The sequence below is a fragment of the Neofelis nebulosa genome, chromosome 5, assembly GCF_028018385.1.
Source record: "Neofelis nebulosa isolate mNeoNeb1 chromosome 5, mNeoNeb1.pri, whole genome shotgun sequence".
NCBI lineage: Eukaryota > Metazoa > Chordata > Mammalia > Carnivora > Felidae > Neofelis > Neofelis nebulosa.
In genome coordinates, this window is record NC_080786.1 from 156,959,758 (window position 1) to 156,972,623 (window position 12,866).

Sequence of the window (12,866 nt, forward strand, 5' to 3'; positions counted from 1 at the left end):
AGTTGGGGTCCCACCAGGGGGCGCTTCGCCTGAGTTAAAAGATGAGCTGGAAACAAGGGCATAATCAGGAAGTACAGACCGAGGCAGGAATGGCTGTGGCCAAAGTCCTCCTTCAAAGGTGTTAGGTGCTGGGCTGTGCCGGCTGTTGGGGGACAGGCGCCCATCCAAACCTGTGGGCCTCCACAGACCCGAGCACCACCGTTTCGTCAAAGAACACAACTCCTAACACCCCTCACTGGATGAGCCTCTGCCCAGGCTCCCTCTGCGTGTGCACTCTGGATTTGGGCATTTCAAATGCCACCAGGGTTTAGGTGAAGATGTGCTTGGGGCGCCTGGGTTTCTCAGTCGGTTAAGCGTCCGACTTCGGCTCAGGTCATGATCTTGCTGTTCGTGGGTTGGAGCCCTGTGTCGGGCTCTGTGCTGACAGCTCGGAGCCTGGAGCCCCGCTTCGAATTCTGTGTCTCCCTCTCTCTCTGCCCCTCTCCCTGCTCCTGCTCTGTCTCTCTCTGTCTCTCAACAATAAATAAATGTTAAAAAAAAAAAAAAAAAAAAAAGATGTGCTTACAGGGTTTACCCATCACTGCGTCCAAATGGAAAGCTTTTTTTAAAAAAAAAATTACCCATCAGAGAACCTGAGTGGCTCAGTAGGTAAAGCGTCCAACTCTCAGTTTCAGCTCAGGTCACAATCTGCAAGTTTTGTGAGTTCGAGCCCCACGTCAGGGTCTGTGCTGACAGTGCGGACCCTGTCTCTCTTTCTCTCCCTCTCTCTCCCTGCCCCTCCCCTGCTCACGCTGTCTCTGCCTCTCTCAAAATAAATAAATGTAAAAACAACAACAACAACAATCACTGACCCATGGTCACCAAAATCGTGGTCATTTTCCAAGGCTTCGTGTCCTTCCCGGACGCATATTAGCACCAGCTGCTCAGAGAGCAGGAGTAACTCAAGTGCTCTTTTTGGAAACCGAGCTCAGACTATGAGAGAAGTCTCTCAGTTCTCGGGTTCTTTCTTGGTAGACGACCTTCTTGGAACCTCCTGGACCCCACCCACTTGCGGCTCCAGCCCTCCTCCCAAGCAGGGGCCCTGCAGTCCGCTGCCTCTTCCCAATCAGCTAAGAGCTGGGGACAGCTTCCTGTCCCGGGGAGGGCAGGTCTGCCCCGGAGGGGCACAGGAGTGGGTGGAAGGGGTCCTGAGGGGCTCTGCACCCCTGCCCGACCAGACACAGAGGTGAGATGGCCCATCATCACTTGGCTGGCCAGGATTGGGGTATCTTTCCCACAGACTGGTGGTTTCCGAAGGTCTTCACTTTCCGAGTCATCGGGAAAGAGGTTTGTGGACTGATCATTAGTGGCAACCAAAGGGGCTCCCAAAATACCAAATTCACTTATCTGCCTAATCTGAGAGGCCCCGGTTGCAGCTGTAGAGTTGAAAGGCTGCCCTGGGGCCCAGGCTCGGTGAAGTGGGACTGGGCTGGGCCTTGGCCAGGTTACCAGGTTCTCCAGGTGACTCTCCGGTGACTAGTTTGAGAACCATGGGCACTGGGAGTGAGGAACCTAGAACTTTCCGAAGCTCAACGAAAAGTCGATTCACCAAAATGTCATTCCCAGGCTTTTGACCTCTACCTGGGCCCTCTGTCAAGGAAGAGGGTACCAGAGCCTGAAGTCCCAGAGGCCTGTCAGCCTCTTCCCCTCTTAGTGCTCTGGATTTACCTGGACTGAAGGTAGGAGGGGGTGGGGACGAAGAATGGGGGAGGGGGCTTACAGGTTTGCCCAGAAAAAGAGGGACGGTGAATGAAGGATCAAGGTGGGGAGGGGGTAAGATCGGCTGCAGAGAGAGATTCATCAGGCCCTCCCAAGAGCCAAGGGCAGCTGACCTCACGTTGTAGGAGAGAGAAAAGGCAGTGAGGGCGACGGCTAGCCTGCTGGTCGCTGCGGGCCCGCAGGGCTCTCTGCCAGCAATAGCTGCCACTAATTCTGTGGCATTCAGTTTCTCTTCCTGTTTCCCTATCGGTAAAACCGGATGAACCTCTCTCATATAAGGTGCTGTGGAGTTTAAACGTTAATGTGTGAAATAGGCTTGGCACATAGTAACTGCTCAATAAATAGCTGTTCTTATTCCCGCCACTGGTCTTAATTACGACAGGTTTCTTCTTGACAGTCTGGACAGTGTGGACAGCTAAGGCACTGCCCCCTTCCTCACTGCCCCAGCACCCGTGGCCGCTCCACCCGCCTTCTCCCCAGGCTGCAGAGGTTTAAGCACATGCAGCCTTGGGTCACCACAAGGGACCCAGATCACCCAGTCTGGAAGTCTGAAGCCCCCGAGACAGCGCGGGGACAGTGTGGGGGAGCCCAGGGAGTGCCCTCAGCCTGGTGGCAGTGGCAGTAGGAGGTGAAGGGCAGAGTCGTGACTGTTGGGGGTGTGTGGGGGGCCACTCGTGCTTGCTGCGGGCTCTGAACGTGGATAATGGGTGGAGGTACTGGATGGACAAGGACCACGGGGTCGGCCAGGGGCACCCTGCTGCAGGATTGCAATGTGTCCCGGGACGGGGCGCCTTGGGGTCCCCAAGGGTCTCAAGACACCGCGGAGATGTCGCCCCCGCCCCCCCCCCCCCCCCGCCTCTGTGGGGTGGCGGCACGACGGCCCGCTCCGCGTCCCCTGGACCGGCGCCCCCCGGCGAGCAGGGCGGGCTCGGGGCTAGTGCGTCGCGGCACCGGCCAGCACGGTGGCCGGAGGGGTGGCCCCGGGCCCGGCCTGACGCCCCTGGAGCGGTGAGCGGGCTATACGGGGGCGAGGCCCCGGGGACCCCCGCCCCTCGCGCACTGTCGCGGCGCCGGCTGTCCTTGTCGCCAGCGCTGGGGTCCGGCAGCGCGCCGGGGTGTGCGGCCCGGAGGTCAGAGGCGAGGCCCGCGGACCTCGTGCCCTGAAGGGGCGACGCGGCAGCGCCCTCGCCCGCCGGACCGGAAAGACCTACCCCTGCGTCTCGCAGGGTGGCTGCGCCCGCCCACGCGCCGGGAGCCGCCGTGACGCCGCCCCCCCCCCCCCCCCCCCGGGCCCGGCGGGGCGCGGCTCCCGCTGTCCCGGTCCCCGCGCGGGCGGCCCGGTGGGCGGGGCTGCGCGGAAGCCCCGCCCCCGCCCACCCCCGCGCCGAGCGGGACTCGCGGTTGCCGGCCGCGCTGAGGTCACAGGGAGGCGGCCTGGCGCGCGAGCCGAGCGCCTGCGCCGAGCGGAGCCGAGCGGAGCCCAGCGAGCGGCGCACACGCGGACGCCCGCCCGGCCCCGCGCCGCCGCGGCAGGCCCGGCATGGAGGAGGAGTGCCGGGTGCTCTCCATCCAGAGCCACGTCGTCCGCGGCTACGTGGGCAACCGGGCGGCCACGTTCCCGCTGCAGGTACGCGCCGCCAGCCGGCGCGGCTTACGTCACCGGCCGGGGGTCCCCGCGCCGGGCGTGCGGGCTCCGTGACCTTGGCTCGGCCGCCGGGCCCGCGTTCTGCGGGGGCGGAAGCACTGGGCTGGGGGGGGCGGGGGGAGGGGGGCTGCGCTGGGCGCGCGCCAGCCGAGGGCCAGGCCCCCGCGCGCAGGCTGTGGCGCACTCGCCACCCGCACCCCTGCCTGCTGCGGGGGGCCGGCGACTCCCTGGAGGCGGGAGAATGCGGCGCGGGGCCTCCGGACCCTGGCCGGGGGGGGGGGGGGGGGGGGGGGCGGGGGGAGGCGCAGGGCGAGGGAGGGAAGGCAGGTGTTTGGCGCGTCCACCTGCCGGGAGGAGGAGCGAGCTCGCGGACCCTGGCTTCTGCCGGCCGGGTTGGGTCCCAGCTTGCGGCTGGTTCTTGGGGGAGGTGGTGGCCAGAGAGGCGGACGGGGCAGAGGTGGCCTACCTGCAGGTGTTGTTGAAGAAAAGCCCAGAGAGCGACTCAGGCGCCTGCCTTTTTGGCTTTAGCAGCTGCTTTTCGAGTACTGTAGCCTTTACTTAACGACAGACCTCCCGCGCCTGTCCTTGTTGGGGCCTCACTGGCCGGGCACCCACTGCTTCCTATTCCAGCCGCAAGGTTATGGCTGGGCGGCTCTTGCAGGGGCAGAAGGAGGCCCGGGTGGCGTGGGCTCTCATGCCAGGCTGGAGGCAGCACCGGTGATGGTCGCTTCCTTCCCTTGTCTGCCCAACAGGAGGGCTGGGTGGTCATGACAAGGTCATGGCTCCCCTGGACTGCCCACCTTTGGCCCGTTGTCCCTGGCCTGCACACACACACCCCCCCACAGCCCCCAGCAAGAAGCAGGTATGGCCCGTGGATTGCCTGCTCCTAGCTCTCTGGGGAAGGGGAAGCTTGGTTACATGTAGGTGGATTATGTGGGCAGGGCCGCTGGGGTGGCACTGTGCTTGGGAGAAAGGTGCAGGGGCACACGTGGCAATCAGAAGCAGGACGGGCTCAAGAACAACTACAGCCTGCTGTCCCAGGAGGGACACCCCTTCTTAGCCACGCAGCCGTGGGAGCTTTGTCCTTGGCAGAGGTGTGCGGCCCCCCGCTGGCTTCCTTGTGTCCTGTGCCCAGTCCCTCCTCCGTGTCTGTCCACACTCCTCGTTTCTCCCTGCACTGGGCACCCGTTCCCCTCCTCGGCTCACCTGGGTCCTGCAGTGATGTCCTTCCCTTCCAGGCGCGTGCTCTCAACTTCCACACCGGGGACTCTAGGGATGGGGCTAGACCACCCACCCGGGGAAGTGGTTCTGAAGGTCAGAACTGCGATTCTAACCTGGGCTTTCCCCAGTGCCCAGCATCCTTCACCTGTGTGCTGGGGGTCGGAGGCTCTGCCTCTGATTTGACTCACCCTGGCACTTCCTTCTGGGGTTGTGAGGCCCAGGAAAAGCCTGGCGGGGGGGTGTCTCTGAAGGCAGGGGATATTTGTTAGGTCCCTGAACTTGAAGAGGCCACCTTCCACACTGAGCTCAGTTCCTTTGTCTGTAGAACAGTCACGATGCCTGCTTCCCAGGTTGTTTTAGGGGAGATGGGGTGCGTGAATGGGGTCTGTCTTAGAGGCTGCTGACTGAGGTGGGCCAGCATTGCCCAGGGGTGCTGTGTTCTCCCCCACCGTACAGGAAGGCCGGCGAGGAGAGCAGGGCCAGATGGCCTGGTAGTGTGCCTGGGGCATCTCGTAGAGGCTGGGACCTCTGCCAGCAGTGGGTGTGGGCTGGGGCCTCAGGGACTTACTTGTGTATTTTTTTTGGCCTTAATCACCTTCTTCCTAATTACAGAAATAAGATGCAGTCTCAGGGAATGGAGGGGAGAAAACCAGGGGTGGGGGTCCTCCAAACATGCTCCCCCCCAAGCTGGACCCCAAACAGGGCAGTATCGGTGTGATTTCAGGCAGCCATAACAAAGTACTGCAGATCAGGCTGTGTAGACGATAGTTTGTTCTCTCTTGGTTCTGGAAGTCCAAGATCGAGGTGTCAGCAAGGCCGTGTCCTCCTGAGATGTCTGTCTCTCCGTGGCGTGTAGGTGGCTACCTTCACTTGGTCCCCCTGTGCGTGTCTGTGTCCTGATCTTTCCTCATGAGGACACCAGTCAGGTTGCATCATGGCCACCCTACTGACCTCATTTTACCTTAATTACCTCTTTAAAGATGCTGTCTCTAAATACAGTCACATTCTGAGGTGCTGGGGGCCAGGGTTTCAGCAGAGGAATTTCGGGAACACAACTCAGCTCATAACAAGAACAATTAATTTCCGGAAATTTCTTAGTCCGTGGGGCACTTTCTTCCCGCAGCTACTTAGTGCTTCCTTGATGAGAGTCTAGATTCCTTATCAGCCTGCAAACACTTGCCAAGGCTGGACTGCTTAGCTCTGGTAGGATCAATCTGTTAATCCTGCAGGGTGCTCCACAGGGTCCCACGCTGGCATCTTGCAGCCCTCCCACCCCCCACCTCTGCGCCCCGCTGGGGCACGGAGGGGTGGGACGGCCTGCTGACTGACCCCGGACCAGCCTTGGCACAGCACGGGCGGGGCTGGGCAGAGCCTGGGATAGCCGTGAAGCCACACACTTGCAGATTCCAGCAGGGACTCCGAGGGGACGCGTCCCGCAACGCCCAGAGCTGTGCTCCGTCGGGATGGGGGGATGGGGTGTAGACGCTCAATTCTGGCCGACACCGTACAGCTAGAGTCCGGTGCAGTGGTTCACACAGCGCCCGACTGTTCTCACGGGAGGAGAACTCGCAGAGGGTGGCAGAAGGTGGACTCTGGCTGGACCCCACGGGTTTGGAGAGACTGGAGAAACCCCGGTGGGGACTGACGGCAGTGTCCCTTTGTCCCGGACTTCAGGCTCAGGGACCGGGCCCTGCCTGTGGAGCCTCTCCAACCCTCACGAGCAAAGCGAGAGCAATCCTCTTGGGAGTCAGATGGGGCCAGGGCTCCCGGGGGCACCGCCTGGACGGAGCTTGGCCCGTGGTGCTGGCATGGCGAGGGCCCGTCCCCGGGGAGCTCCCGCCGCTCCGGGGCGAGGGTGGCGCAAGCCTGCGAATCCCGGGCGTCGGGCCACGGTTCCCAGCCTGCCTTTTGCCGGGTCCGCAGAGCCCAGCACTTGCAGCTGCCTTCCCCAGGCCGAGGAAAGCGTCGCACGGGAGAGAAAGGGGCAGAACCCGGCCCTGGTTTTGGATTTGCTTCCAGGCCAGAGTCCCAAGTACGTTTTAGTGACCAGCCGCAGAGGAGGTCGAGTGTCAGGCGGGGTGACCCCGTGTTTGCAGAGTGAGGGGAGCGAGGGCAGGCTCGTGGACTCTGTGACCCCATCCACGGAGGGAGGGCCGCCAGGTCAAGGTCACACAGGCCAGGGGCGCGCCTGGGGTGCCTCCCTGGGCGGGGCTGGGCCTTCCCCCTGCTCTGACCTTCCGTTCTAGGGGTGGGAAAGCGAAGGGAAGGGTGTGGTGACGAGAGACGGTGTGCAGCCTGCCGCTGGCCGCCTCACACACCAGACGCTGCTGGGGTCGCCTCCTTTTGGAAGTTGGAAACTTAAAATTCCCCCAAGCTGGGAGGTCCAGTCGCTTCCAGCCCCACGGCGTCTGTGTGTGCGCGTGTCCGTTCGGCAGCGACTCCCGCGTCTGCGTCACCCCCTGGGGGAGGGGGGACCCTGGGATCCCCCAGGCAGCCCCGCAGCCCGCTTCCGTGCCGCTGTGTTGAAGGTCCAGCAGGTCCCGAGGCTTAGGGTGGCGTGTGCATGTCCTGGGGTCGCTCTCCCTCGTGCTGCAAGCCGGGGGGTTGAAACCACAGAGATTTACTCCCTCGCGGTGCTGGGGGCCAGAAGCTGATGTCAAGGTGTCGGCGGGGCCGCGTGCCCTCTGCAGGCTCCCGGAGAGGAGCTTGCATCAGACACATGTGACCTCTGTCCTGGGAGGGGGAGTAGCACCGGAGGGTCACCGTGGAGAGGTGCCGCCCTGAAGGGTCCCGGTGGCAGGGAGACGTGAGATTCCTGAATTCCAGCGGCTTGGAGGATGTGACTTGGGCCTTCGCTCAGAACCCGTTTAAACGCCGTGTCGCTGCTGAGCTGGGAAGGCAGGGCCCTGGGGGGTCCTGGCAGATCCTGGGGAGATGGCTGCCTGCGGGGCCTGCCGCAGAAAGCAGCCTCGTTCTTTGACTCTCCGGGCCCGTCGGTGCAGAAGCAGACCTGGGATGTGTCTGGCGGCCGGTGGAGATCGTACTCTTTTGTGCAGGGATGCGTTTGCCACCGTGGACTGGCTCGGACATCCCTCAGGAGGAGGGCAGTGGGTGGGCAGCGGGTGCATCGAGAGGCCGCTGGCCTGGAACGTGGATTGAGACCCCTACCTGCCGAGCGACGTGGGCTGGGGCAGAGGGATGGTATGCCCACCGCTACGCCGCAGGGCTGCGGGGCCCCGGATGCGTCAGGATCTCCTAGAGATGCGTGAGGGGGCGGGGGTGGGAGTGGCGGGGGGTCCTTTCGATCCAGCCTCCCATCTTTAAGAACCCCTGGGGCCTCAAGGTGGCTGCCTTCAGAGGAAGTGCTTTACTTTTTTTCCTTAGTAGTCCTGGGATAGAAAGGGCCCTTCTGCAGCATAACTGCATTTGGAAGATACCGGAAGAATGTCACCCTGCCCTTTAAAAGACGTGGCCTTTGCCTTAACGTCTCTCCTGGAGACACATGTGTTGGCAAACAGCACAAGAGACCTGGCATCAAAGAGTGCCCGCCCCTCCTGCCCGGTGTGGACGTTCAAGTCCTTGGAGGTTCAAGTCCGTGTGGTGCGCAGGGTTTGGAACTCTTCTGAGCCTCTTCCGAACTTTCCCTCATGCTCCGGGACACACACGTCTCCTCTCTTCCCTTCCTCCATTTGAGATGATTCCCGTTTTCCCGGCCTCTGGAAGTCCCCGGTCTGATCCAGCTTGTGTTCCAGTCCTGGGACATAGGTGGTGTTTTAGCTCTTTCCCCAGGAAGGTCCAGAATTGCTTAATTTCTTGATTTCCTAACTCTCTTTTTTGGTTGGGACTGGGGTTTCTGTTGTTTTTTCTTTTTAGTTTTTTTTAACGTTTATTGAGTGAGTGAGAGAGAGAGACAGAGGGAGTGAGCAGGAGAGGGGCAGAGAGAGAAAGGAAGACGGAATCCCAAGCAAGCTCTGTGCCTGACACGGGGCTTGAACCCACAAACTGTGAGATTAAGACTTGAGTCAAAAGTAAGAGTCAGACACTTAACTGACTGAGCCACCCAGGTGCCCCTTTAAAAAATTTTTTTAGCGTTTGTTTTTAAGACAGAGCATGCACGTGAGGATGGGAGGGGCAGAGAGAGAGGGAGACACAGAATCCGAAGCAGGTTCCATCCAGGCTTTTTGAGCCGTCAGCACAGAGCCCGACGCGGGGCTCGAACTCACAAACCACGAGATCATGACCTGAGCCGAAGTCGGACGCTTAACCCACCGAGCCACGGAGGCGCCCCCTCTGTCGTGCCTCTGTGCCTGTCATGGAGAAAGCAAGAGCTTGCTTGGTCCTGTCCTCTGACCTTTTTCTCACTGTGTGCGTGCGTGCGTATACAGGTGTTGCGTGTTGTTGCCGTGCTCCGAGTGGGGCCCTCTCTTCTGTTTAAGTGCTCCCCCCGGGGGCCTGGGGTGGCACCGTGCTCTCTGGAAGGGCGAGGGTGCGTCTGTGAGCAGGGCGCTTACGTGACGCGGGAGCCGTTGGCCTTGCGGCTCATGGGCTTGGTCGTCCCCTGGTGCATATGCCTGCGTGGAGCTTTTGATGTAGAACCAGCCAGTTCTGCTCATAGAGTGATCTGGAAGAGTGACACCAAGGAACAGAACAAATGGAGTTTGTCAAGGAGAGAGGAAGCAGGTGTGGGGCCCCGGGCCATGTGGTAGAATCCTGCAGGGCCGAGGGGGGCAGTGCCCTGTTCCCCGTGCATATCCAGGTGCTGCCAGGTCTTGGGGTGAGACCCCCTTCTCCTAGGGCTCTGCAGTGCAGCCCAGCCCCCTTGCTACTGTATGGCCCCTGGGCGGGGCCTGGCAGGGGGCCAGGGTCCTGCCACTGAGCACTTCGAGCCTGGAAGTTGGGGAGTAGGCTGTCCCAGGAGCAGGGCCAGGGTCGCTGGGGTCCAGGGTGGTGACGGCTGAGGCAGGGGTGCACACACACGGGCCGAGGTGGCCTTGGGACCAAAAGCGAGCTACAGGCTCCTTCGGGGATGCGGGGCTGTTTCCAGCAGAGGTTCCCATTGGAGGTCAGGGAACAGTGGACGTGGGTAGAGCTGACCGGTCACAGGCGGTGGGCAGGACACTGGGCACCGAGCCCCGAGGATGCCAGCAGTCCCTTGACATCTTGTGTCCTCTCTTTCCTAAGCCTGATTTCCTGTGGAAGCAACTCATGGTCTTGCAGAACAAGCCATAGTGAGGGTTCTTGGCGACTGTGACCCCTCCCTGCCCAACACGAGCCTCTCCCGCAGAGGAGCCCGGGTGGTCCAGACAGGGTAGGGGAGCTGCACTGGAATGTTCCAGAGCTTCCCCTCTCCTGCTGTTCCCCGCGAGGGCGGGCTGCCCGCCCAGCTGCTGAGTTAACGACCGTGTCTTGCTGGCTGTCAGCAGAGTGGGTGATGATTGCAGCAGTGAGGGGGATCTGGCCTCGGAGAACATGCGTCACCCGCCCAAGGCCCCTCCTCCCTCCTTCGGGAAAGGCCACAGGTCTGCGTGGGTCGGGAGATGACAGCCGTGGGAGTCAGACCACCGAACTGGAGTGCGTGCCGGCGTCCCTGCTGTCCTCGCTCGTTCTTGGTGGCTGGATGGCTGTGACTAAGTGTTTGAAAGCCCCCTCCCGCCATAGTCACCGCAGGTGTCGCGTGCACCACCCCTCCCCCATCCTGCACACTGAGCGCATAGAACGCGCAGAGAGGCACGGAAAGCGGGAGCCATCTCCAAGCTGCCCCTCCCACCTGGGCTCGTTTTGACCGCCCTTCTCTTGGCAGGAGGTGGGGTGCTTCCTGTACGCCATGCACACGTCTGCACCCCCCGTCCCCCGGCAGGTCGAGCGGCCGCTCCCACCGGCAGTGCGTCCAATGCTGGGACCTTGTCAGAAGTGCCTCCGGTTTGGGCTGGCCGTGAACCTCAGTGGTCCTCTCCATCCTGAGACTCTTGTCGCCTGGGCTTGGTTGTGCTTCCGTGGTCATCGAGCAGCCGGGTTTTCCTCCGCAGCCGCGTGGAGGGGCAGGGGCTCGCTGGGGAGAGGGGCGTGCTTTGTCGTGGGACTTCTTGCCAAGGCTCCTCGTGTTTTCTGAAATGGGTGTGGCTCTCCTCATGTAGCCTGGGGCCGGGCTTTGGCCGCACCAGCCTTCATTCAGAGGTGCACAGGGTGGTGGGCGTGTCCTAGGGGCTCACGGTTGGTGGGGGGAGTCCCAGGGCCCAGAAACCCCGCCGAGTCCCGGCGCTGCGGCAGAGGCCGAGAAGACAAGGTTTTCAACAAGGTCCTGATGTTCTGCATTCAGGAGATTTGCTCGCAGGCATAGAGGTTTCAGAGATTTTGGGGGGGTCAGAAAGTGGTCAGCAGCTCTGTGGCCACAATGTGGAATTGGTGGAATGTTGGGACACGCAGCCCGGGGGTCCCGACCTCATTCCATGGGCAGGGGCAGGCCCCCCTAGGTTGGGGTTTCGTGGGTATGCCTGGGGGCCGGGGGGTGAGGACAACGGAGAGTCGTGGGGGTGGTAGTGAGGACGGCCAGACACGCCTGCACGGGGCTGTCCGCGGAGATGCGGGCACACTGGAGGCCGGTGGCCGCCAGCCTGGCGGGGCTGGGGAGAGGGGACTCTGTCCCTGTGCGTGCCGGTGAGAGTCGGTGGAGGTGGTGGTCCCCCTTCCGTGGCGAGGCCTCGCTTCAGCCGTCCTCCCTGGGCTGAGCGTCATTTCTCCCTCTTGTTGTCACGGTGTCTTTTGCGTCTTTCACCGTGTGCTGCAGCCGTGCTGGTAGATGTTGCAAAAGCGACCCGGGGGCGGGGGAGGCCGGTTCCTGTGTGTGCCCGTTTCCGTGGTGACCACACACTTCCAGCGTGGGTGGAAGAGGTGCGCACACCGTGGCCTCCATGACGTGGGGTTCTGCCAGAGCCATCGGTAGGGAGCGTTGCTGAAGGTAGAATGTAGGGAAGTCCCCGGGGGGTGGTGAGGCCAGGCTGGCTGGTGGCTCTGGTTTTCCTACGTAAGCGTGTTTTAGTAACAGCTGCAGTGGCTCCGTGCGAGACGGTCTTGCACAACCGCATTGCTGCTGAGTCCTTCCCTCATCCAGGGTGCTGGCCCCCCTTCTGGAGCTCAGCCCAGACACCCGCTTCTAACGCACGCCTGTAACAAGAGTGGACTCGGCTGGGTAGGATCCCTTGTGCCACAAGACGGTGACCGTGGGAGAGAGACCCCCTCCCGGGAGCCACCCACACTCGGACACGGTGGCGCAGGGTGAGCGAGGGCTTCTGGGGCCCCGTGGGCTCCAAGGTTCACTGTAGAACGACATGATTGTCACCCACAAGAATACACAGACCACCAGTACTGTCCCGGAAGTTAGCCCGGTACGGGGAGGTCGTGTCCGTGCAACTCGAGGGTTTCTTCCCAGGTAATGTGACTTGTGCACGGCCTGTCAAGGGATGGGAATTTGGACGTGTGCCACATGCTGAGCGGGAGGTGAGCGTGGCTGGGGAGAACCCAGCTGCCCACGATGTGCGTCCTGAACACTGCACTGAGTCCCAGACCAAGGGTCAGCGTGTGTCCGGCTCCCTCGGCGGGGGGTAGGGGGGAGGCGAGGTGTGACCAGCGGGGTCCAGTCCAGAAATGGGGACCAGAGCAGTTATTTCTACAGAGAATTCATTCGGTGTTATCCAGGTACCGGTGTCCCCTGCTTTCCAGAAGCTCACGTTAGCCACTTCGCTTTTACTCAAGACTTTCGCTAGTACCCGTTTGTGCTAACGGAGGAAACCGGAGAGGAATTTTGCTGTTGCGAGAAAACAGTTACCGTACTAATGCAGTTCCTTGCAGAGTGGAGCAGCGTGAACCTGTGGGAAGCAGGGGAGCGCCCGCTTTCCACTGCTGTTTTGGCTTAGGCAAGGTTGGTTTGCAAAGGCTTCCTGCTTTCCGAAATCCTGGGTCGGAGCCACGCCCTCGAGGAGGAACCTGCGGACCGCCCCCCCCCCCCCCCCCAGGCACCTGCCTTAGCAGCTGTGGGCCAGCAAGGAACTGGGAGGGGTGCGGGGTACTGGGTCCCAAGCAGTGGGGGGGTGGGGAGGGGCAGCAGGTGCTCTGTGCCCCAGGAGGGGGGCCGTGGAGGGCGTGAGGGCAGAGCCTCCTCGGTGTCCCCTGGCTGGGCGGCAGCCCGCGCCTGCACAGTGGAGCGCCCGCGGTCGTGCGTGCCCTGCACACGGCACGTGCACCGAGG

At 62.1% G+C, this 12,866-nt stretch overlaps 1 protein-coding gene across 1 annotated transcript in view; it reads left to right on the forward strand.

Moving 5' to 3' along the window:
- The first annotated feature begins 3,159 nt into the window (after nucleotides 1-3,159).
- PDXK (pyridoxal kinase) overlaps nucleotides 3,160-12,866 on the forward strand; it is a 31,333-nt gene continuing 21,626 nt past the window's right edge. Inside the window, exon 1 of the mRNA XM_058732155.1 lies at nucleotides 3,160-3,385. Coding sequence (XP_058588138.1) covers nucleotides 3,299-3,385 — 87 coding nt within the window. The 5' untranslated portion in view covers nucleotides 3,160-3,298. The remainder of the gene's footprint in view (nucleotides 3,386-12,866) is intronic.